The following is a 26,739-nucleotide window of genomic DNA, read 5'->3' as shown; positions in this document are numbered from 1 at the left end:
CAAAATAGTGAGGGGAGTCAGGGGGAGGAGCTCAGCCCCAAAGGCAGGAGGAAATGGGTGGATAAGGGAGGGAGGGCATACCAGCAAGCAGGGGGAGGACAGAAGGCTCTGTGAATGGAGAGGGAAGAGGATGGAGAACTGGAGGAAAGAAAACAAAGGGAAAGGGAAGGGAACAACTTCATTCAATTCTATTATTGTATTAAATTATGACTGAAAGTGCTCAATGATTTTCTTTTTCAAATCATGTGTCTAAAGAAATGAACATAACAAAAAGGAGCAGGGGTCATCTGCCACTCAACAAGATATAATCAATCAAGTCCACATTCCTCCCCAATGCCCATAGCTCTAGATTTCCAGTAGTCCAGGACACCATCTAATTTCTGTGAGAGGCATAGATAGATGCCCCTAGAGTACAAAAAAAAAACAGGATTCCCCTCGTCTTCACCACCCTGCCCATTCAACATTTATCCTCTGTGTGATGGATTATATATTATATTGTGTTTTATATTGTGTATTGATGTGTTTTTGGAGGAGATAGATTGTGGGATTTTAGTTAGGTCACAAACAGATACAAACACTTCAAAACAGATTCCATTTAAAATGCAAGAGCTTGGCTCAAGCCAGACAGTCCAGGTTCGAGTGTTTTTGCAAATACAATAGATTTCTGTGCTGGAGATTTTCACAAGGAGGTACAAATGGAAGGGCTCATGTCAGGGAAATTATAAGATCTCTCAGGAATTGATTTTGGGAGACAGCAATCTGTTTTGGTGGCAGTTTGCTGTTCTAGGGGGATCATGTGGTTTTGCAAACAAAGAGACAATCAGGTTTTTTTCCCCTGAGAGAGAGAGAGAACTGACTTTTGGGAAGTAGCTTTTGAAAGCTTGTTGAAACCCCATTTTGAAGGTGGGTTGTAAGTTCTGAGTTCAGCGTGTTGGGTACCTTCGTGTTTTTTACAACAGGAAATGGCTGGCTGAAGAGTGTTTCACCTGAAATAAGGGAGATAAAAGGAAGTCTGTGGTGACCTGGAGGAAAGAGGTCATCATCTGGAAAACCCTGATGGCGCAAGTTTCTTAGGCAAGACACTGAAGTGGCTGATCGAAAGGAATCGGTTCATGTGTGTCCATCGAGCAACAAATCTCTCTGAAATCCAACAAGAACCTTCCTGAGCGGTAACCATTTATCTTTCAAGCACAAGAGCTTGGTGAAAATTCATAAATGTTAAATTCTGTGCACAGTATACCGGTGAACTTGGAGGAGTGAGAAGTGAGATTGGACTGTGAATCAAAGAACTTTTCTGAATTTACACACACAGACACACACACACACGTTATATACATGTGCACTTAGAATTAGAAGGGAGTTAGGTTAAGTTAATAGCAATAAGTTGAAGTTTGATCCTATGTTCATGTTTAAAGACAATTAAAAGCAACTTTTGTTTAAGTAACCATTTGTCTTGTTGAATTTCTATTGCTGCTAGGTTTTGGGATCCTCTGGGCCCGTAACATCTGCAATTTCAATCACTTACTCCCACCACGAGACACGTCTTCCCCTCTCCACCTTCCATAGGGACACTGCCTTCGTGACTCCCTTGTCCACTCATCCCTTCCCACTAATTACTTTCTTGGCAACTTCCCCTGTGACTGCAGGAAGGACCACACTTGCATCCCAATCCCCTCCCTCACCCACATTTGAGGCCAAAACAATTCTGCCAAATGAAGCAACCCTTGACTTGTGCATCCACGGGAGTTAACTACTACATCCAGTGCTCCTTTTGTGGCCTTTTCCACATCAGAGAGACAAGATACAGACTGGATGATTGCTTCATTGAGCGCCTTAACTCTCTGCATCAACGGCAAGGATCTCGCAGTGGACAGCCATTTCAATTCTGTGTCCTACTCTCACACTGACATGTCTATCTATGGCCTCATGCACTGCCAAACCAAGGCCACCCGTAGATTGGAGAAGCAATTGGAGGCACGGTTAGTGTAGCGGTTAGCACAAAGCTCTTACAGCGGTAGTGACCTGGGTTCAAGTCCCACGCTATCTGTAGGGAGTTTGTCGGTTCTTCCTGTGTCTGCGTCAGTTTTCCCCCGGGCGCTATGATTTCCTCCCACCATCCAAAACATACCAAGGTTGACACCTTGATGAAGGGCTCAGGCCCGAAACATTGGTGATGTATCTTTACCTTTGGTAAAGGCATTGTTTGACCTGCTGAGTTTCTCCAGCATTTGTGTGTGTGTGTTTTTAACCAGGGGTTGTAGGTCAATTGGGTGTAATTGGGCGGCACTGGCTCATGGGCCGAAAGGGCCTGTTACTGCGCTGTACATTTAAATTTTTAATTTAAGAAATAATTTCCCATGGAGGAGTAAGAAGTTCATCAGGGATCTGAGGAAGAACTGTTTCACCCAGAGCTTGCTGCAGTATAAAACACACTGCCTGATGAGGTGTTAGAGGCAGGTACACACATGATATTTAAGAAGCATTTGGACGAGCACCTGAATTGCTTAGACTTAGTAGGCTATGGTCTAAATTCTGGTAAGTGGAATTAGTATTGACAAATGATTAATGATAGACATATGGACTGCAGGGCTTTTTTCTGTTTTCAAACTTTGGGAGGTAAAAGTACGTGAACAGGATGGTTCAGGTGTAGAATAAAAGAAGAGAAAAAATTAAATCAGACATTAGTGAGTATCACTGAGGCTTGAGCACCTGTAAATGTGATGAAGAAGGAAAAGCTTCCACAGTCTACATTTATGGGAAAAATATGTTTTAGTAAGATGATGCATTTTTGAACAGAATTGGAAAGAAACATAATTATGTGGTACATGAGATTGCAAGGGTCAATGGAAAGAAATTCAGATCAACATTTATCCTAGTAAAAGCAATAAACTAATTTGTAAGGGACAATCACGCTCTTTTTCTTGGTCTCCAGAATCGGAATTTATTGTCATGAACAAGTCATGAAATTTTGTATTTTGTGGCTTCATCGTGGTGCAAACACACAAACTATAACCATCTATAACTATCAAAAAAAGTAAAAATAACACTGCACAAAAAGTACGGCAGGGTCTTTGGTTCATTGATCATTCAGGAATCTGATGGCAGCGGGGAAAGAAGCTGTCCTTGTGCCGCTGAGTGCTCGTCTTTAGGCTCCTGTATCTTTTTCCTGATGGTAGCAAAGTAAAGGCAGCATGTTCTGGGTGGTGGGGGGGTCTTTGAGGATAGAGGCTGCTTTTTTAAGACACCGCCTCATCGAGATGTCCTCAATAGAGTGAAGTCCGGTGCCTGTGATGGCGCAGATCGAGGTAACAACCCTCTGGAGTTTATTCTTGTCCCAAGAGATGGCACCTCCATACCAGGCAGTGATGCAACTAGCCATGGTACACCTGTAGAAGTTTACAAGAGTCTTCGGTTACATACCGAATCTCCTCAAAGACCTCACAAAGTACAGCTGCTGGCGAGCCTTCTTTGCGATCGCATTGACGTGGAAGCTCCAGGACAGATCCTCGAAAATGTTGACATCCAGGAATTTGAAGATCAAATTCAAATTCAGTCAAGGAGAGATAATAGTGAGACTTCTCGCAGCTTTCATTGATCAACACACACATAGAATGAATATTTATCTACCTGAACTTTCCAATGACCCTCCTGCTCACAATATATTCAAAAAAGCATGTGCAAAGTAGGCAGTAAGTATTTTCAGAGCAAGTAACTTTGTTATATTCTTAACATCTGGCATTTAATATATTGGAAGCTTCACTCCTGAAGGTGCAACTTGTTCCCAGAGGGAATGTTACACCTTCGGTACTATTTTCACTGCTGGAAATGCTGCCATGTATCAAGGCCTGAAAAAAAAACCTCAGAATTTGTAGTACCCTTAATGCAACGTAAACATCTCAAGGCTCTTCGCAGACAAAAATTGTTAAAAGACATAAGAATCGAAAATATTAGAGGAAAATTTAGAACTCGAGCTCTTGGCATAAGTTCACACCATTCTTCTGCAGATGAAAAGTCTAATGGGAGTTCACACAGAATGTCTTACTTACTTCGGCTCAGATTTGGAAATTAGCGGTTGATAGGATTCCATCAAATCTTGGCTAAAAATATAGTACTGTCATGGTTCAGATCAGTGGCATTCTCTTCCATCTCAATGTTTACCAGGTTTGCTTTGGAAAACAATAAGTGGATCATGTAATGCATCTGTTTAATGTTAATGGAATTTGGATTATTGCTTTAAAAGCCTCAGTGATCCATGAGTTAATTTAATATTTTAAATGGTCCAATGACACATAAAATACTAGTGATTGAAGTGTTTGTGAGGTACATGGCTTGCTGATTAAAAGGACGTTAGTAACAGTTCAAAAATGTGAAGAAATTCACATACTTATGTTAAATTGCCAACTGGCTGTAGTTAACAGGAGTATTATTTGTTTCAGCTACATATTATTTCAAAAATGTGAATGCATTGTTAGCCTCTGTGGCAGTTTATGTAGGGAACCACTGAATTTAAATACTGTCTGTGGGAAGGAGAAATATCAAGCATAAAAAGGGGAGGGAGAGGGGGATGGCCAAGATGTAATTGAATGCTGCATAAATAAAGGTAGGAGAGACAGGTTGGGGGGTGGGGGTGGAGATGGTTTGGCCTAGCGGTTAGCACAAAGCTGTTACAGCGCCAGTGATCCAGGTTCAGTTTGTATTTTCTCCCTGTGTCTTCCAGGTGCTCTTACCAGGTAACATACCAGGTTGCAGGTCATTTGGGTGTAATTGTGGGCAGCACAGGGCTCGAGGGTTGAAAGGGCCTGAGGGTTGAAAGGGCCTGAGCGGTCAGTCTTCTCTTCAGCTAGCCTTGCCTTACTACACCAGCCTGTTACCATGCTGTATGTATGTATGCCTAAAAGTGAGAATGGGAGCAGGTGTAGGACAGATGGGAGCTGTGGATGTGGATTAGTTTAGGAGTTATCTAAATCTGTTGAGTTTTTAGGCTATCTGGGAGGAATTAAGGTATGTGCATTTTTAAATGTAGGGCATACGGCATGGTAACAGGTCCTTCTAGCCCACAAGCCCATGTCCCCGATAGATACAAATTAACCTCTAACCTCCATATTTTTGAAGGGTGAAAGGAAACCCAGGGAGAACCGACAGACATGGGGAAACAGCGACAGATTCGAAGCCGGATCGCTGGTGCTGTAATAACGTTGCACTGACCACTATGTTAACCATGCCGCCCCCTAAACTGGTTATTTATCTTTATGTTTAGCCTCACCCTGGCAATGAATGAGACTGAGGACAGACATATCATGGTCAGGACATACAGTGCCCTCCATAATATTTGGGACAAAGACACTTTTTTCCTTCATTTGCCCGTGCTCCATGGTTTTAAAATTGTAATCAAACAATTCACGTGATAAAAGTAGACATTCCAAATTTTATTAAAGATTATTTTTATTCCAGAGAGCAGCGGCTCTGACATGCTCTTTCATCTGTTGCCTTTTGTAAACAACAATCCGTTAGTGAAGTCTCTTGAGCACTCTTCAAAGCTCTTTCAAAAGCTTTGAGGCTCCGATATGTCTAGCATTGGGCAAAGCTCCAGTATTTCAAATAAGATCTGTTTTAAAGTGTTTGTATGTAACCTTCTCTAAAAAAACCTTTCCAAATTTATCTCCCAAAAACTTATCTATATAGAGCATCTAGAGTATAGGGAGAGATTGGACAGATTAGGTCTTTATTCTTTGGAGTGTAGAAGGTTGAGAGGGGATTTGATAGAAGTATTTAAGATTATGAAAGGGATAGACAGAGTGGATGTGGATAGACTATTTCCGTTAAGAGGAGGAAAGATTAAAACAAGAGGACATGAGTTAAGAATTAAAGGGCAGAGGTTTAGAGGTAACATGAGGGGGAACTTCTTTACTCAGAGAGTGGTAGACGTGTGGAATGAGCTTCCGGGAGAAATAGTGGCGGCGGAGTCAATTGTATTATTTAAGAAAAGGTTGGACAGGTATATGGATGAGAAGAAGATGGAGGGTTATGGGCATTGTGCAGGGAGGTGGGACTAGAGAGGGGTGTTTGGTTCGGTGCGGACTAGAAGGGCCTAATGGCCTGTTTCCGTGCTGTAAATTGTTATGTTATGTTATGTTATGTTACATTTTGGTTTGATCACATAGAAATTACAGCACTTTTTATACATAATCCCCTCATTTCAGGGCCCGTAATGTTGGAACATTTGGCTTCAAGGGTTTTTGTGATTACCCAGGTATGTTTAATTGCTTCATTGGTGCAGGTATAAGAGAGCTAGGCTTGCTTCAAAGCTTTTGATCATCTTTGGAGTATGTAGTTGATATTTTTCAACATGAGGACCAGAGTTTTTTTACATTTTGAAATGGTTACAGGCCATTTCAGCTCATGCCGCCCAATTTACACCAAATTAATCTACACCCCTGGTGCATTTAGAATGGAGGGAGGAAACCGGAACCCAAGAGAAAATCCACACAGACTTGGGGAGAACGTACAAACTCTTTACAGACAGCGAGGGATTAGAACCCCAGTCCAGGTCGCTGGCATTGCAACAACGTCGCACTAACCACTATGCCATCCATGCCAATTAACGTTGTGCCCAATGAAAGTCAAAGATTGCCCAAACCTTAGAATTACCAAAATCAACTGTTTGAAACATTATTAAGAAGAAAGAGCCTACTGGTGCTCTCAGTAATTGCAAAGGGACTGGGAGGCCAAGGAAGCCCTCCACTGCTGATGGCAGAAGAATCCTCATCATAATGAAGAAAAATCCCCAAACGTATGTCTGACAGATCAGAAACACTCTTCAGAAGGCAGGTGTGGATGTGTGAATGACTACTGTCCACAGAAGACTTCATGAAAAGAAACAGAGGGTGCATTGCAAGATGCAAACCATGGCAAATGTGATATACAGTTCCTTTAAACCTCCACACTTTTCTCTTGCCATCACTCATTGGAGATTTGGAGCCAGGTGTGAAAGGAATAAGGAAAAGTTAGGAGTTCTAGAATGAAATTTTAAAAGATCAAGATTTGTCATCTGTTTGGGCCATTTTCCCTATTGTCGCAATGGTAAGTTGTTATCAGTTAGGGGTAAGGTGAGAGGAGTTGTTTGCTTTTAGAACATCCAATGACTGCGGTTACATCATCATGGAGCATGGTACATTACAGCACAGTACAGGCAATTTGGCCCACAATGTTGTGCTGACCTATATAAACTTACTGAACAACCTAAACTTTCCCTTCTTCATCCCCCAACCCTCTATTTTCCTTGCATCCATGTGCCTGTCTAAGAGTCTTTTAAATGTCCATAATGTACAAGCCTCCAACACCACCCCTGGCAAAGCATTCCAGGCATCCCCTACTATCTTTGTAAAACATTTATCCCTGACGTCTCTCAAACTTTTCTCCCTTCACTTTACGTAGATGTCCTTTGATATTGCTGCTGTCGCTCTACAAAAAGGTGCTGGCTATCCAACCTATCCATGCTTCTCATAATCTTATAGACCTCTATTAATGTGAGACAAGATCTCATACAAACCTGAGGTCACTCTTGTCAGAGGTATAGAATGGATCAAAAGCCCACCAGCTGCTAAATCCACCAGACTAAATAATTTGAGGAATGGAAACAGGCTCCATAACCACAACTAAAATATCTCTTTGCCAAAGATCAGCTTGACCCCAAATCACAAATGACTCTGAGTTTAATCAGGGATATGCGTCTGGATATTGTCGATTAGGATTTACTTCTGACAGAGAAAAGAGATGTTTGTCTGGATGGAAAATCATAGAAGCTAATCATAGCTTCCTAATAATGCTGCATGCTAACCAGTCAGCGATTGACGTAGACACTGGAAACTCATTTTTAGAGGGTGAATCGTGTTTTGCATAAGGATTCTGAACTTGCACGGCTCTCAATATAGTAATGGTCGGAGAGAGACTGTAGTTCTTGGTCCTCAGGATCCATCATTCCAGAGGTCCTGCAACAACACTCAACAATGTGGTCTCTGAGCAGATATAGGTGGTCCCATATGCTGTCCAGAGTAATGCTACTGACCAAGAAGAAGTCTGGTGATTCACAATTACCAGGGCACCAAAGGACTGGAAATCTTTTGGACTAATGAAAAGCTCCAAATTCTTCATGGAAGCCCTTCTAGACTGCCCTTTCACACCGCCAAATGTATGTGGGTTAACAGTGCAATTTAGCTGGTAACTTACCCTGTAATCAAGTGGCGTGAAACATCCCAACCAGGCAGGGCAGGTCAAATTCAACCGGGCTGGGAGACATGAGGAGAGATACTCTTGGAGCCTGGCCGTTAACCTGCCAATCGCTTTCTGGCATTGTGAAAGCACAACCTGCCTTTGTATTGTTACCCCTGGAGTTTAAATTCCCCGGTTGCCGATTTACCGGGTAATTCATGCTGTAGTGTGAAAGGCCCCTCAGAGGTACAGCCTTCCTGGGAACTTTACCCGGTTTCTAGGAGGGTTGGTAGGACCATTCCCACTGATCCAAGGAATCTGTGGTCCATGAGCAGTCAATGTGGAGAAGGAGCATTCAGGCTTTTTACTGAGAATCTTGTACCAGGTATCACAATGAGACCTTGCAGAAATATCAGAAGAAGGTGATCACCTCAGAAATAACCAACTGCACACTCAAGCATGATCTTCCACACCTGTCGGAGAGTCCGCTGTCCCCATATTGGTCTCATGAACCAATTCAGAGCCCACAAAACCAAAGTGGGAGCATGCTCCATTGTTTTCCAGCCCTACCACTGGCAATGCAACTTTCAGTGGGTTAAGTCTGAGGCCTTGCTTATAGCTTTCTGATTGATTTTGACACACAAGGCTCATGGATTAGATAAAGGTTTCGGAAGTGGGAATATAAGAAAAAGAGGTGGGAATCAGGAACCGAAATTCATGAGATAAAGGTCATGTTCAAGAAGTTCAGGGAGGTAATAAGCTGTAACTTAAAGGAAGTGTAGTAAAAGCTGAGGGATTACTTTATGATCAAATGCAGAAATGCTGGAGGAACTCAGCCAATCTCAGTCTCCATAGGAGATAAAGATATAGTACCAACATTTCGAGCCTCATTCCTTGAGGAATGGCTCAGGCCCGAACCATCAGTACTATATCCTTACCTCTTATGGATGCTACAAGACCGGCTGAGTTCTTCCATCATTTCTTTGTTTTGACTCATTCACAGCATCTGTAGGCTTTCATGTTTTGCTCCCAGAGAACTTTAGGAGCTGGGCTAAAGCTACTGTGGCTCCCCACAAAGCAACGCATCAGAGAAATGCCTTGCAGATGAAGAGCATGGCAGTGCTGCACTCTGAGATGTCCGTTCACATGTCATCGGAGCGGAGAGACTGGATTGGCTGTGACTGTCAACACAGTGATGTCCTATCCAAATCTGGCCCACAGTGACTAAAAATTTAAAAAGGCAAAATAAATCTTTTCATGTTTTGAATTTATTTATTTCCGCTCCCACCCCACCCCAATAACATCAAAAAAGCAAATTTTATTCTGTATCTCAAATTTGTGGTTAGTATCAAATGTCTTGGATATTGAGACAGAGAGATGATATTGAATTTGGCAACCGAGGGAGCAGGAACCAGAGATGCACTGCTCAAAGTCAATGGAAGTAAAGTGTTTTTCTATCCAGATCTATGTGCTGCCCTACTGAAGCGGAGAAAGGAATTTAATCCAATAAAAAGTTCCCTATGGCAGAAAGGATACAAATTTGCATTACGTCATCCTGCCACATTGAAGATCATATTGACGGATGGACGGAAAAAATTCTTCACAGATTGGACCCAAGCAGAAGAATTTGTGAAAGAATTGCCAATTGTTAGACCATCTGACTGATTTACTGATGGTGATTTATTTGGGTTATAACTCTCTTCATTTTTTAACTTATATCTATTTGGATAAAGTTTTTGAAAACAAAATGATTAAGATCCCAGGGGGTCGGGGGTGATGGAGACCTGACCTCTGTTATATCTTATGTACATCTATGGCAGCCTGCGTAATAATGGCTGATATAGTTGTGTATTATTTAAACACTAAAGGGGGGGTGGGATGATTAATAATATTTGAAATGTATCATAACATGATGATCTTAACATGATCATCGCTTTATTTTCCTTTTCTTTGTTTATTTGTCTGCTGGAAGATGTACTAACCATTATGGAGAATGCGAGTTGGTTTAGTTGTTAAGGGAGATACACAGCAAGAGTTGAATGAAGAGTATTTGGATATTAAAAAGAATTCTTGAAAATATGAATAATACATTAAAATTTATGAATTTTAATCTTGATGGAATTAATGAGTTGGTGAATAAGAGAATACTGGTGTATATTAAGAAAATGAAAATTGACATAACATTTTTACAAAAAACTCATTGAGTTGATAAAGAACATCAAAAATTAAACAGGACTGGGTGGGATAAGTCTTAGCTTCTTCATTTAACTTGAAGGTGAGAGGGGTAGCAATTTTGATCTCCCAGTTAAAATGCAAAATGAGATAACAGATCTTGCAGGCAGATAGGTTATTCGACATTGCCAGCTATATTAAGAAATATGGACCCATATGAATATTTATGCACCAAAATTTATTCAGGAAGCGGTTCTTAATTTAGCAAATGTCTCTGAAAATATTTTAATAGGAGGAGACTCTCATTTTTGTCTGGACCCAGCTTTAGATAGATTAACTAGAGCAGTGGTTCTCAAGGTTCTCAACATTTTTCTTTCCACTCACATCCCACTTTAAGTGTTCCATATGCCGTCGGTGCTCTGTGATTAGTAAGGGATTGCTTAAGGTGGGATGTGGGTGGAAAGAAAAAAGTTTGAAAACCACTGTTTTCATTGTACCTAATTGACTTGTTATGAGCATGGTTTCATAACTCCAAAGGAAATGGACAAAATGACAATTTTTCTCAAGCAAAATATTTCAGTAATAATTGGGTCTAGAGCAGGGATTCTCAACTTTCCCCTTCCTACTCACAATCCCTTACTAATCCCAGAGCATTTATGGCATAACGATTACTTAAAGTGGTATGTGAGTGGAAAGGAAAAGGTTGAGAACTACTGAACTCGAGTAACTCCAAGGGCAAAAAGCTGCAAAAGCTACTTTATCATTGATGAGGGATTTAAATTTAATCGAAGCATGGATAAAAATTCATCCAAGAGAACAGGGTTATAGCTTGTTTTCACTATCTGTCCAAATACAGGGTAGGATTATTGAAACTGAATACAAAGCAAGAATATTATCAGATCACTCTCCATTGACATTGGCAATCACAATGGCAAATAAAGAGAAAATCTTTTATACAGATGATGTCTTAATTCTTCATTGTTGAAAAGAACAGATTTTTGTGATTTTATTAAAGAACAAATTCAATTTTTTTTCTGAAACTAACTGTGCATCCACATCTACTAAATTTATTATATGGGATGCTTTAAAGGCATATTTAAGAGGACAAATTATAATCTATGCTTCTAAATTGCAAAAAAGGGAGGTGGAACAATTGGAAAATGAGATAACTAATTTAGAAAAAGAACTCCAATTAAGGTATTCTGAAGAGAAGAAGAGAAAGCTTATTAATAAGATAAAACAAAAAATTATAACAAAAATGAAACAGAAATATGAATTAGGTGAAATGGCACCTAAGGTACTTTCTTGACAATCAAAGGTAGAACAGATTTCAAGAACAATTAACACAGTGAAAACAGAGACAAATTCTGTTAGTTATAAACCTCAAGAAATGAATGAAATTTTTGAACTATTTTATGCCAAGTTATGTCAATCAGAATCCCAGGAAGATGTTAATAAAATAGAAGACTTTTTGTCACATATAGCATTACCAAGATTAGATTTAACTGAACAAGCAGAGTTAAATGCTCCCCTTACTTTAAGAGAGGTGGAGAAAGCACTAAGTTATTTACAAAGCAATACATCTCCTGGAGAAGATGAATTTCCACTTGAATTTTATAAATAGCTTAAAAATTTAGTGATACCTTTGTTTATGGATGCTTTAAATCAGGCATTACAAGCCCATACTCTCCCTGAATCATTTTCAATGGCAATAATTACCATGATACCCAAAAAAGATAGAGATCCATTAAAGCCATCATCTTTTAAGATAATTGCTAAAGTTCTTGCAAATAGATTAACAAAATATTTATCTAAATTGATAAAAATAGATCAAACAGTTTTTGTGAAAACAAGACAGCTAATAATATAACTACATTATTGAGTAGAATTCATTTAGCACAAAAAAGAGGTGATCTAAGTGTAGCACTATCACTAGATGCAGAAAAGGCATTTGATAGATTAGAATGGGATTTTTTAATTTAAAAATTTGGAGTCAGACAAATATTTATAAATTGGATAACAGCTTTGTATAATGAACTTAAAGCAAAGGTGGTAACAATGGTCAAATCTCTGCCCCATTTTGATTAACAAGATCCAGTAGACAAGGATCTACATTGTCACCAGCATTATTTGTTTTAGCTCTAGAGCTCTGAGCAGAAGCAATTTTTAGGGATTCAGATATTAAGGATTTTAGAATTAATTAAGAGGAACGTAAGATTATCTTATTTGCTGATGGTAAGCTAATATATCTGACAGCCAGCAAATGCATTATAAAACTACATTTAAAGGTAGAAGAAAATGGTACAGTTTCAGGTTATAAAATAAATTGGGATAAGAGTGAAATGATGCCTCTTGCAAGAGGTGATTATACTATTTGCCAAAGAAGCACTCAGTTTAAATGACCAATAAATGGGATAAAATATTTAGGAGTTCATAAGGATAATAAATACAAAATTTATATAAATTGAATTATTTGCTATTACTTTAAAAAGTTGAAGAGAATTTAAATAGATGGACAATATTGTCTCTAACATTAATAGGAAGAGTTAATTGTATAAAAATTAATATTTCCCAGAATACAGTATCTTTTTCAATAATTGTTTATATAATACTTCAAAAAACCTTGCAAGTATTAAATAAATATATTAGAATTTTTTTAATGAAAAGGTAAAATGTCCAGAGTCTCTATAGAAAAATTAACATGGAAATATGAATTGCTCCGTAACTTTAAAAATGACTATGGAGCAGCCCAAATGTAATTTCTTACCTCTTTCTTTGAAGAGAGGGAAAATTTTACTTGGCTAAAAATAGAATTAGATAAAATAGGAGAGAGAAAGCGGAAAACTTTATATATAAATGGGATGCAAAATTAATGACTGCTGAAAGAGAAACATTTGATTAAAATTTGGCTTAATATAAATATAGAAATTGGAATCAAAAGTAATTTGTCTCTTCAAACTCCTTTGGCTCATACCTTGTACATTAGATAATAATTTTTTTGAAATTTGGTCTTGTAAAGGGATCAGATACATTGAAGACTGTTGTGAGCAAGGACAAGTGATGTCATTTGAACAACAAGAATAAATGTGTTACCTGTAGTCTTAATAATATGATATTTTGCTATTTTCATATCAGAGCATATTTAAGTGATAAACTGGGTCCAACAATGTATTTACCAAAGTGTAGCAATTATAGAGACTTTGAGCAATTTATCATTTACTTCAAATGGGAACCCCTGTTGTGAGTGAGGAAACTGATTTGGTAGGTCTCAAAGGCAAGGACTCTGAACATAGTTTTGATGGCGGGAAGGATTTTATTTATAGAAGGCAAGTGTGTGAAAATGGTAACTGATGCAGAGCATGTGCACACACACACACACACACACACACACACACACACACACACACACACACACACACACACACACACACACACACACAATGATCAAGGAAAAATCACTACAATCCCCGCAACCCCTTGACTCAGTGCAGGCACAGCTCTATGCTGCAAGGAACACTAATTACATGCTCCCAGCCTTTGAACAGTGTGTAGTGCGTGTTGAAAGAACCAAAGACTTGTTGATCCAAACCAAGGCTTTTATTAACTAAAAGACTGGAGCATATCACAAGTAGGTCAACCAGTCCAGAATGACCTGGTCTGGCTAGGAGCAATCCTTTAAGACCTGCCAGTAGGTGTGGCTACACTCTCAGCCAATCACAGTCATCCTACACTACAATCTGTACATATTTACATTGGTGATAGAATCTGTACTATCACACAATGCACATCTTACCAACAGTTTCTCCAGCTCCCTTCCACATTTCTAGGCCTGGAGTGAAGCAGGGTGATCCCAACCTGGTCAAGAAAACAAAGCACATGGCACCCTTATAGTGCTGAAGGGACAAGCCCACATCATTTACTGGGGGTCAATGGCCCAGTGGCAGGAGGGTTAATCTAATTACAACAGCCAATAGCCCAAGGCCAAGTACAGGCAGGCTGGAGAGTGCAGTCCAGGTAATTTACATGGAACCAACAGCAAGATGTGCACTAATGGGTGAGGCGGAACCAAACTTTGATTGGCAGCTGGTACTGTCTCATGACAGCCACAACCCTTCCCACAACCCCTAAACCAAGGATTCATAAATTAGATAAAGAGGGAGTCAGTCTTAAATGTAATAATAGATGAGAAGAATAGGGCTGATTTATATTGAGACTGTATGACTAATACAATAAATTAAGATATGGACTGGTACAATATAATTTTTATATCAGTTATACTTTACATCACAAAAATTAAATAAATTGAAATCAGATTATCAGATCAAAGTTTTAGATGTGGGGAAGAGGTGGGGTCTTTTTTTTACATTCAACATGACCTTGTAATAAAGTAAGACCCTTCTGGCTGGAATTAAGGAATTTTTTAGAACAAATTACAGGAGTCTAATTTGCACAAAATCCATATATTAGGTAACATTTTAGGGATAAGGACCTAAATTGAAATTTACTAGATATCAGACAGAATTTGTTCAAATTGCATTAGCAGTGGCCAGAAATGTATTGCAATTACTTGGAAATCTGATTCACACTTAAGTTTGGAAAGATGGAGTGGGAAAATGCAGTTTTGTGTTCCCCTTGAGATATTACATATAATTTAAGGAAAAAATATGATATATTTTACAAATTTGTATCTACAAATAAAGGATTTTAAAAAAATTTCTAAATGTTCTTCTAGCCTTTAACCCCATTAACGATAAAATAAGTATGAATTCTAGACCAGATGGGATTTAACACTTGCAGTAGCCCATTCTCAATTCTTATTTTTATTCTTTTCTTTCTTCCCTTTATCTTTTCTTGGGACTGGTGAGGGGGGTGGGGTGCTGAGATATTATCATCATGTATTTTGATACTCAATGTATAATTACATCTTTACTTTGAAATATATTTGAATGCATATATGGTTAAAAAAAAATTAAAGTTGTGGTTAGTGCTTTTTGAATCCTGTAAGGGAGAATTTCTGTAGCATGGGGTCACTTGTACAAGAATGAACATTGGACTGATGCCCTACATGAGTCTTTGGAAAAGGGAAAACCCGCAGCATGGAGTAGAGTTTGCCAGATCTTTTTGGGAAATATTCAATGACAATCTCTATTATTTTGCAACTGATTGAAAAATCCAGTCCATGATTTGAACCTGGTAAGAATGTGACGACGACATAAAGCATGTATCCAATATTCTGATCTACTTCATTGGTTTTATTTTTAATTGTGACCTGAGTCGTAAACAGTTTGAAATTATTAAAGCAGGGGCCCCCAAACATTTTAGATTATCAACCCCTTCATGGAATCCTTGATCTCTCATTGATGCCCCCTCCCAGGCATGGAATACCCCCTCACTCACCCCCCCCATGTCAGTCTTTGTATGTCGGGGAGGGTGACAGCGCTGGCTGGTGTGGCAGGGTATGTGTTCTTCTCTACTCCATCCACCCTCCCTCGTCCTCCCGTTTGCTCTCAACGTATTAAAAGGCTTAAGCCAAATACAACATGGCAGCCACCAAGGCCAGCTCTCGCGAGAGGTAGGCCACCCCTGCCATAGGCCCTATTTTCCATAGGTACGCCCCTGATTTTGACCACAAAAGTTAAATCGACCCCTCCATCCCCGGTGTTTATCGACCACCTTTCAACCCCTAGACATTTATCGACCCCTTGGATAGTCCCATTGACTCCCAGGAGTTGATATCGTCTACTTTGGAGACCCCTGGATTAGAGTGAATGGAATTCTTGATTGAAGACTTTTACCCTTGAAGTTTATACAGGGCCTTAAAGAGGTCTTTGCTGTTGGAGATTGCAGACAGACACTAAGAGTATAACATAATATAGGAGAGGAGTGCAATTTTATATAACATCATTAACATTGACGGATAATAGAGATACTTTATTGACCAATAAAAAGAGAGTCTAAAGAGAATTCTGTGTGATTAGACTGGAAAAGCACTGAGGCAATTTGCCATCAGTCTCTCTAAAAATCTAACTAAAGCATGAATGGATGTCAGAGCAAGTTGGAGGTGACGTCAACTCTGCTGAGATCATCCATTGCCTTAATTAACTTTAAGCAATTTTAGATTTTATAAAATTTAGAGCCATGTGTCATGCAGCATTGAACAGCCCCTGCCGTCCTACTTGCTCATGCTGACCAAGTTAGCCTTCTGGATTAGACCCATTTGCCTGCATTTGATTGTTGTGTGAGGAACAAGTTTTTTTTTTGTTTTTTTTAAATTTTTTATTTTTTACACAATAAACCATATTGACCAAAATACATAGAGACATTTTTCTCTTGAATATATAGTGTCATTTTCTCCCCTTCCCCCCCTCCCTTCCCTCCCTCCCTCTCCCCCTTCCCATTTATTCAAAGTTCAATCTATAAGATACATTAAATCCGTTAAACAATGTTGTCACTTAATAAAATAAACAAGAATTTTTTATCTTTTACTTTTATATACTGAGTCAGTTCATTTCGTTGTCTTCCACTTCTGTCACTTTAGATGGTGGAGGTCCGTGGTAGGATTTCTCTATTGTATTTCATGTATGGTTCCCATATTTGTTCGAATATTGTGATGTTATTTCTTAAATTATATGTTATTTTTTCTAATGGAATACATTTATTCATTTCTATATACCATTGTTGTATTCTCAAGTTGTTTTCTAATTTCCAGGTTGACATAATACATTTTTTTTTGCTACAGCTAGGGTCTGAAAAGCAACAAGTGTAGACACAGATCAGATGTAATAACAGCCTTTATTTGCCCACAAGAGAAATTTGCCACTGGGAATCACAATCACTCACAATCACAAAGAGTGCACAATCAGTGGCATTGGATGCAAACTAAATAAACCATGGTAGATATAGACAGAGTGGAGGAAGACACAAACAGTTCCGACCACCTAGTGCAGGTACAGCACCCAAATTAAATAGGGGAAAAAAAGGACAGTACGATGACAATTAATTAGGGTGCACCACAAGCCCCCACACCCGCTACTGGCACACACCTTGATATCGATTCTCCAGTATCGGCACAGGCTCATGACCTAGAGTGGAGCTCAGTTTTGTTCCTTGGGGGTAAAAACCGCAGCAGATCCATGGATCAGGCTTTATCCCCCCCCCCCCCCGCCCCCACCCTGCTGGTCAGTGAAGCTATCCCAGGTGATTAACAGAGCCAGTGGCGACCTGTGTGATCTTTTGAAAAGGCCAATTGCAAGGTGAGTGCTCAGCACGGGTGTCTTGACCTCGATTGACAGATGTGGTGGCTTCCGACCAGGTTCCCGCTGGAGAGGTCACATCACCCTTCACAGTTATACTACATTGGTCCATATCCTTGTAAGTCTTTCTTAACCTTATATCTTTTCAAATGTCTTTTAAACATTGGAATTATGCTTGTTTCTGCAGTTTCCTCTGGCAGCTCATTCTAGACACGCACATGCTGATGAACACCAATTTATTTGACATCCTCTACCCTACCTGAAATGCACTGGTCTGGGGAGCCATCCATGACAGAAACCTGCAGATCAGTCCACCACAGTGGTGCAGAACAATGTGCTGAGGTGAAACTGTGGCCACTGCAGAGGCTGCAATGGGGAAGGCTCTCCCAGCATTGCACAGTGTAAAAACCCCTCATGGAATAGATGCAAAGGAAAACTGGTGTCATGCTAATAGAATGAAAATGAAATGATCTGGCTCTCACTGTAAATGATGACAGCTGAATATTCCATCTTGCATACATCTGCAAATCTGAGGAATAACATAACATTTTTAAATATAAAGATAATTTTAGTATTGAACATGTTAGGGGGGGTCAGTGGTAAGGCAGACAGTGACATCACATACAATGCGGAAGGATCCAGACTGGTTTAAGAGGGTGATATTTGAAACCAATCAGTTCAGGACAGTTTGGCATTTGCCCCTCAACACAATGTTCAGAGGATTCATCAAGTAGATGTGAGAGGATGTGAAGGTCATTCCATACTTTCATGCAAGTCTTTTGCTATCTCAGCAGTTAATGGATAAATCCTACTGTTCACACCAAGAAATAAAAATGCTTAATACAGTAAAATCCCCTTTATCTGGCACCTATGGAGAATGCAGATGTGAGATATGTGAATTTTCCAGTTGATTAAGACTCACTCTTTCAATTCCTAACTAATACACCTGCATTAAGAATTCACCATTTAAAAGAGAAAGACAGTGCAAAATACATGAAAAGAAATATGTATTGTAGTTTGCAATTATGCAAAGTTCACCTAAATCAGGTAATTTCCTCTAACTTACAAAATTTAAATTCGAACCCCAATTGCTGGCATTGTAATAACATTGCACTAGTCGCATTACTAACTGTGCTGCCATTATAAAAATTAACCTCCGCCAATTTTAAACTTTTGTATTTTTTAACTACCATATATACCAGCGTTTAGGACGACCCTTGACACTTAAAAATGTTACCTTGGAATCAGGTCGTCCTTGGCGCTGAGTCAAAAGTCCAAACCTTGACAGCAAAGTTTCAACAATGCTGCCATCTTCTCCCTCCCCCTCCATATCTTATCCCCATCCTACTGGCTCCGACTCAAGTGTCCCGGTCATGCCCTTGATGCACCTTCCTTGCACTGACAACCCAACTCACCTCCATAAGTGGCAACAGTGAAAAGAATCCATGTGCATTGAGGGGCATTGCTAGTTCAGTGGGGCAAACTTGTGTTTGTCAAACAAAGTCTCAGCGCTCCCTCTCATGGTCCAACTGCTCAGAACTATTAATTTGATCTATCTATATATTTATTTAGTTATTTCCTCTTTTTTTTGCCAGCTGTTTGAGTTTCTGGTTGATTGAATGAGGATTCCACTGTTTATGGTTCTTGTGGCCCTAGTACGGTAATAATCCTTAAATCACCTCAAGATTTGGCCTGCCGCCAGTGAGTGCTCCTATCTGTTGATCAACTGTTTAGATTTCCTAATTCTGCTAGAATTAATCCTGAAGATTACATTCACCTGGAGATTCACAATCTCTTGCTCTTCTGCAGGCACACCTCTCAGAAACTCCCAAAGCAGATGAAATGAGGGTCCTGCATTGGAAGTTATGATAATTCACAGCATAGAATGAGGGCATTTTGGCACTCGTGCCTATGCCGTGCTTTTGAAATCACTTATTCAGTTATTTCCATGGCTCCATTCTCTCTTCCCTTTTACATTTCTAATTCACTTTTGAAAGTTATTTCAACCTTTGTTTACCAAATGAATAAAAGGTAAATCTTTATTCTTTGATTACTGACCTCCATACAATCAAGATGAAAGGTCAATGAGGCTATTTGCACCAATGTGGATTGAAAAAGATTATTTGTGGGCACTTGGTATCCTTCCTCAAACAATGCTGCAGATTCTTTAATGTCCACGTGAACCACCATTAGTTTTGTCCAATCAATTTCCCTTTTTCCACTGGCTGTGCAGCGTCCCAAGATAGGAAGCCATTTGTGCTGTTTCCATTGGGCCACCTTTAACTGGGACACTGACACCTTTTTCACAGAACACATTCATCCACATTCATCTACCTTCAACCGGAAACGAGTGACTTTCTGCTGTCCTTTTTCTACTGGTTTAATCAGCACGCCAGGGATATGAATAGGGGTAGAGGCCGTCAATCCCTGGCTTGATTTGACGTCATTTGATGCCAAATGCTGATTGCTTTCCTTTTCCACTGGACCCTTAACCAGTTAATTCCCTGTTAATTCCTGGGACAAGGTGCCAGTGGGAAAAGGGCTATTAAAGATAAAAGAGTGAAACATCTGACATATCTTCCGTAGATTGTTTGTAGCTTATATTTAATGTAGTGCCTTTCATACCCCATGCACATCACAGCTGATCTATTCTTGTTGAATTTGAACCACTGTTGTAAAACTGATCATTGATTGAATTGAATTCAATGAAATAAAAAACCTTGCTTTGTAAGCTGCAAGGCAAGTCAACCCATGGATATGTCGTGCAAAAATATAACAAAAGTTCAGAATGTTGTGTTAAAACAGTGCAAGGCCTATGATAGGGTAGGGTGAGATCATCTGACTAATGCAAACACTGTTTAAGTCTGGTAACAACAAGAAATAAACTGTCCTTGAATCTGAATGTGCATTTTTTTAAACCTATGTACCCTCTGCCTGATGGGAGTGGGGAGAAGAGAGTGTGACTAGGGTGGGATGATCCTTTCATATGTTGGCTGCTTTCCCGAGATGAGGAATTTGAAAATGGGAAGGATGGTTTGCGTGATGGCTAGGGCTACGTTCACAACTCTGTAGTTTCTTGTGACCAAGCTGTGATGCACCTGAACAGGACACTTTCTGTGGTGCACCTGAGCAGGACACTTTCTGTGGTGCACCTGAGCAGGACAGTTTCTGTTTTGCCCCTGAGCAGGATACTTTCTGTGATGCACCTGTGAAACTTGGTAATTTTGCAGGCTGGTCCCAGCAGAACTGTGCTCATCAAGATTCCACAAAAATCTTCTTGGGCTTTATGTTCAATCAGAATTTATTGTCATGAACATGTGTCATGAAATACAGGTGCAAAATGTTTATAAATTCATGCAAAAGAACTGAAAAATGAGGTCATGTCTTTGGTTCATTGTCCATAGAAGCTGTGTGCTCATCTACTGCTCCTACTAACCTTTTGCCAATTCCAGTAACATCCTTCTGGAGCTTAGGTAAGAAATTAGTGATCCCAGTGGCAGGAATAAGTGAGATTCTTCTTTGAAGAGTGTTCCTCAGGTTACTGTAGGCATTGAAACAATTTCTCCCATCAGATTCTCAAATTCGTTTATTTTCATCTGATTACAACCTGATGAAACATCGTTTCTCCCAACCACAGTGCACACATATAACAGAATACATAATAATCACATATATACAGGAAGATATAATTTAAAATAAATATTTATAAATATTTTAGGATGATTTACTCAGATACAGGATACTGTTCATCAACCTCACATCTTGCGGGAAGAAGCTATTCCCAAGTCTGGACAGTCCTGATTTTGATGCTCTTGTACATCCTTCTTGATGGTAGTGTGTCAAAGATACTGAATGGAAAGGGTCCTTCCTAATTCTTTGAGCCCTATTTAAACAATCTTCCCGGTTAATTTCATCAATAGATCAAAGGGCTACTCCTAGTCATCTACTCGGCCATTTTGATTTTTATTAATGAGACTTTTGGTCCGAAGTTTTGCAGTCCCCATAGCACATAATGATGATGAAGCCAGAAAGGGCCCTCTTAATTGTGCTCCGGTAAAGTTGTCAAGATGGGGCTCAGTAGGCTTCTCTCCTCAACCTCCTGAGGAACTGTCTAGTTGAACTCCCCATGAATGTTTTAGCAGTTGGTTGAGTCCTTGCAGCGACTCTGCTGTGTATTCCTGTGGAAAATCATGTCTGTCTGTTCTCATGTTGTAGAACTCTAAGACTAGAGAAATGGTCATGATTGGTAAAACATCATGGGCCAAGCAACTTTTCCTCTCCTGTGCTCTTCTATATTCTATGATTTTTATAACATGAAACTATTCAGCCAATCAAATCTTTGTTGAATTACAGAGCAATCTATTCTCCCATTTCTTTTGCTGTCACCTATTTTTTCTTATATGGCCATCAACTCCTTCCAATGGTCTTGGCATCCATCTACAACAGTGCCAATCCATCAGCCTGCCTTTGTGATGTGAGAGCAGACTGAAGCACACACGTGTGGTTGTCCCCTCAGTTTCAGGGGCAACAAAAGGATGGAGAATAACCTGCCACTTGCTTTTTGTGTTTCATGCTACAGCTAACCACCGCAACCCTGGATGGCAAGCTTCAACTCTTCGTACCATAGTGGCAGTGGACCCTGGACATAGAGTGACGAAGGGAGAACTTGGCAAGTTTGTCATCTCTTGAACTGAGAACTGGAAGGACTTTCCTCGACAGAGGTGGCAGGAAGGTGGGGCGGAGGGAAGTGGGATGACGTTGGAGTCAAATGTAAACATCACGTACCTGGAAGTACTGTACTTAGGAGAATTCTGAAGTTCATGTTGACATTCATTCTATTCGTAATCCATCTGGAATAAATGGCATTTTCTAAACAAAACATTAATGAGCCTATAGATAGTTGGGTGTTGGTCATTGATAAATGCAAAAGGGATTTCTGTGCCAGAATGGATTGTGCCCTATGTTTCAGGCCATCAAATTGTAGGGTGCATATTAGAACTATTTATATTGAAAGATGAGTGGCTTATCTGTGGTTCTTTGGTAAAGGAAACATTATGAATTCACTAGCTGAGTTTCTCCAGCATTATGCTTTTATTAAGTCACTGGGCAGTTCTTTCGACTAATTTTAGCGGTTCTCTGCTTTGGAAGCACAGTGTCAGCCCTTGAAAAGTATAGATTTACAAATCCTTTTACTAAATGATTGATGGGAACCAATGACACAGCACAACTTCCCTTTGTCTTTAGACTGAATCACAGAGGTGGTCTTGTGTTCAGAAACTTTAGAGACCTCAAATTCGATTTGATGTTGCTATCTGTGCTGGTAATTGGACTCCTGACATTCCTCATTCGCTCAAATGAGAATATCTGGAACAAAAGGCTCATATCATTGTGCGGTAAAGGTGGAACCATTCCGAGGCCTTCAAATGACAAATGCACATGTTGTTGAACTATTCACATCTGTTAACTACCAAGCGGCCAGTAAAAGTGTTGAATTTCCATGAGTTTATCTTGAAGGGGCCATAGACATTCACCTACTGTAACAATCAGGATGTTAAGCCATGAGCAGTTTCTTGCAATCAGTTCCACTATCTTATTTAAAAGAAAAGAATCCGACTGTGTGCTTCCTTCATGAAATAACACTGGTCAATTAAGATTTTGCTTCCTGAACACTTTTGGGTGTATTTTATGGATTTTGACCTGCTGATCATGAAAGTCACCTTAAAATTTTCCTATTCCGAACCGTTTTTTTCCCTGTTGATCTTAGTGGAGTGACGAAGAGGGTGAAAGGTTTCACTAGGACATTGCAACCGTAGAAAAGCGGTATCAGGGCAACTAGAATCCATCCAATGCTGGCCGACTATTGTTTGACACTGACATGAGAGGCATCTGATGCGGAGTACAAATGAAAATCGGCAACAAGACATTTTTAGGTCACTTGAATTAACGCAGTTTGTCAGCATCATTTAAACATGCAAAATTCAATAAAAGTTCATTTAATGTTTCTCCTACTTCCTACGTGATTGAGCAAGTCTGAAATTATCTCGGTGTTCAGCTGAAAATTGTCTGTCATAATCCCCATTTTTTTTCAGGAAGTAAACCTTTTGAAAATCATTGCCCATTGCAATCAGTACACATTGGACTTCAACCTGGCCATTCAGTTCGAGTACTTTTTTTAACCCTCTCTAACTTTCTCAGCAACCATTCTCATTCATTCCAAGCAGCTGGTGATGGGCTCATTATATCCCATCACTTCAGCAAGCAGATCAATGGTTATTGGATAAGGACTATCCAATCCATTTAAGAGTATTTTTGCACACAGCAGAAATCTATTTCTGGACTCTTTGCTTTTTTTTATTTGATATATTATCAGCTTCAGCTTTACCTGGTGGAAATTTGCATCTACTGGTCATTTTTATGTGATTGATGCAAGAAAATTCCAAGAGCAAGCGACTTGACCATCCTGCAAATCCATCGGCACCCTATTGATTTTTACCTATGATTAGTACCCAATGTCCTCTTGTATCTGAAGTCCACGGGAGGGGAAAGGTCAAGTGATCTTGGAGTTTGACAGTGGGTTTCTTGTTTGACATCGATTCGGGTTCATTCTGCAGCTGAAGAATTAGGGTAAAACTATTTTTTCCCCCAGTCATTCCTGGAATTGGATAAACAACAAGAATTTTCAAATTAATCAGGCAGGGTGGTCAGTAGGTCAGATTGTCCTCTCTTCTCAGATGCAGAGAGCTGGATGGGCTGATCCTCCACCCATGACTTGTCCCACGAGGCATAGGAAACTGAGCCAGACCTGGTCTCACAAATCAAAAGCTTTTATGCAAACAAATTGAAAAGCCTCAGAAACATTTAAAAATAATTCAAAGACTAATATGATTGTAAAAGAAATATTTTTATAAATATATCATTTAAATAAACTTAAAAGAATAATTACATGCAGATTAAAAACAAAAACAATTAAAATGAATTTTAAAAACTCTTTATCTTTCCCCTTTGACAACACCCATTCCAATTGATTGGGTCACCATTCCCATACCAATGTTCCCTGGCATATAGCTGAGGGTAAAAGTGGCATCTGAATCCTCTCAGGCTCATCAACATGAGATGGCAAGTGCAGAGGTGGATCTTTGTGCTGACATTTGGAATATTTGGACTTCAGCAATGCCACTGAAATCTGGGAGGTACTGGGTATCAAACAGGTGAAAGCCACACGAAACCCTTAGTCAGATAGGCTAAGTTCAGCCTTTGGTAGTAAATTACAAGAGACACAAGATTGGAGAGGGAGGAGGCTGCTTAGCCAGTTAAGCCAGTCCCACTATTCAACACAGGTCTATGGACTAACAGTAGGTGTGTGCAAAGCAGTAACCCAATTTTCCTCCAGTGTAGAGGAGACTGTTGCAAACACCAAATGCATTACAGTACATTGGAAGAAGTGCAAATGTTTGGTGAAAGACCTAATTATGCTGTTCCCTATGTTACTTGTTACGAGCCCAAAGGACTCCAAAACCCAGCAGCAATAGACATTCACCAAGACGAGTGGTTTTTAAAACAAAAGTTATTTTTAATCAACTTCAAACATGAAAATAGAATCAAACTTTAACTTATCTCTATATTTATAACTACACTCTATACTAACCCCTTCTAATTCTAAGTGCACGTTTATGTAATGTGTGTGTGGATTTAAGAAAAGTTCTTTGGTTCAAAGTTCAATCTCACTTCTTCCAAGTTCTCTGGTTGCAGGCAATTCTTGTACTGTGCACAGAATTTAACAAGGGTAAAGTTCACCAGGCTTGGTGCTTGAAAGGTAAATGTTTACCACTCAGGAAGGTTCTTGTAGGGTTTGCAGAGAGATTTGTTGTTCCAGGATTTCCACAACTGAGGTACCACCACTAGTCACCTCAATGTCTCGCTGATGATACTTGCCTCATCAGGGTTTTCCAGATGGTAACCTCTTTCTTTCAGGTTATGACAGAGCTCCTTCCGTTCCTCTTATTCCAAAAGAAGCAGACAGATAGCACTTGCAGCCATCCACTGCTTTTGGAACTTTTCATCAGTTCTTCCTGGATTGCACTGTTCAGTTTTACACACACACACTGACTGAGAGAACTTCTCCTCTATCTCTCTCTCTCTCCAACTGAAACTCCAAAAAGAGCATGTGGCTCATGTCTTGCAAAACCCCCACCTTCTCCAGCAAACAGCAGGAGTTCTTTCTTCTTCTCAAGTTGTTATCTTAGGTAAACAATCCAGAATTGACCTTTCTGTGAGCACTTTGTAGAAAGGGTACTGATAGACAGCGTGACTCCAGGAAGACAATGGTCAAGCATTTTATGAGTCCGTTCAATTAACCCCTACTTGTGAAAGGTGCTTACATTCTTCAAGAGATCCTGCAATGTGAATTCTTCAGTCTTTCAAATAAGATCTGTTTTAAAATCTGTGAATGTATGTGACCTACTCTAAATCTTATAAATTCTCCCCAAATATTAATATTGTTACATATTTGATTTCTATTTTTCTTCCCCACCCTCCCCATTTTAAATGATCCCCTGTGCCACAGTGCTCGGGCAGTTTGCACATCCTCCCTGCAGTCCCACCCTTGACACAGGGCACAGGGAACAAGGAGCTTGTATCCATAGAAGAAGGGGAGCGGCTGATGCTCCTCTGGAACTATCCTCTGGAGGATGACGAGTCTATTATCATTCACATTGTACGATGTACATATGCCCAAGTTCTTAATGGCTTCAGCCAAACAAGTATTTACAAACAATATAACAGAGAACTAAATTAAATAAATTTAAAAAGACAATAAATACGAGGTAGAAAATAAATAATTACAATAATCCTGGTGCAAAAAAATGTGATTTGCGAAAATGCAGACAGTTCATGATTGGTTTTCCAAGGGAAGTTCAAGAGTATGACAGCTGTTGGAAATAAATTTAATATGAAGATACTACTCTTCAGGATTCTGTACCTTCTGCCTGAAGAGGTTGCAACTCAGCTGACGGGGATCCTTCATGTTGGCTGCTTTCTTGAAACAAAGCCTATGATAGACCCGAGTGTATTTGCTACCTACTCCAGCTTCTGTGTTCCTGAGCAAACC

General features: G+C 39.6%; 1 protein-coding gene across 1 annotated transcript in view; it reads left to right on the top strand.

Annotated features, from left to right (window-relative positions):
- wdr27 (WD repeat domain 27) overlaps positions 1-23,579 on the top strand; it is a 671,431-nt gene extending 647,852 nt beyond the window's left edge. The window contains exon 23 of the mRNA XM_069930793.1: positions 22,213-23,579. Within this exon, the coding sequence (XP_069786894.1) occupies positions 22,213-22,260 (48 nt within the window). The 3' untranslated portion in view covers positions 22,261-23,579. The remainder of the gene's footprint in view (positions 1-22,212) is intronic.
- Positions 23,580-26,739: the final 3,160 nt, after the last annotated feature.

Source organism: Narcine bancroftii, chromosome 4 (genome assembly GCF_036971445.1).
Source record: "Narcine bancroftii isolate sNarBan1 chromosome 4, sNarBan1.hap1, whole genome shotgun sequence".
Taxonomy (NCBI): domain Eukaryota; kingdom Metazoa; phylum Chordata; class Chondrichthyes; order Torpediniformes; family Narcinidae; genus Narcine; species Narcine bancroftii.
This window is presented reverse-complemented; position numbering and strand designations above follow the sequence as displayed.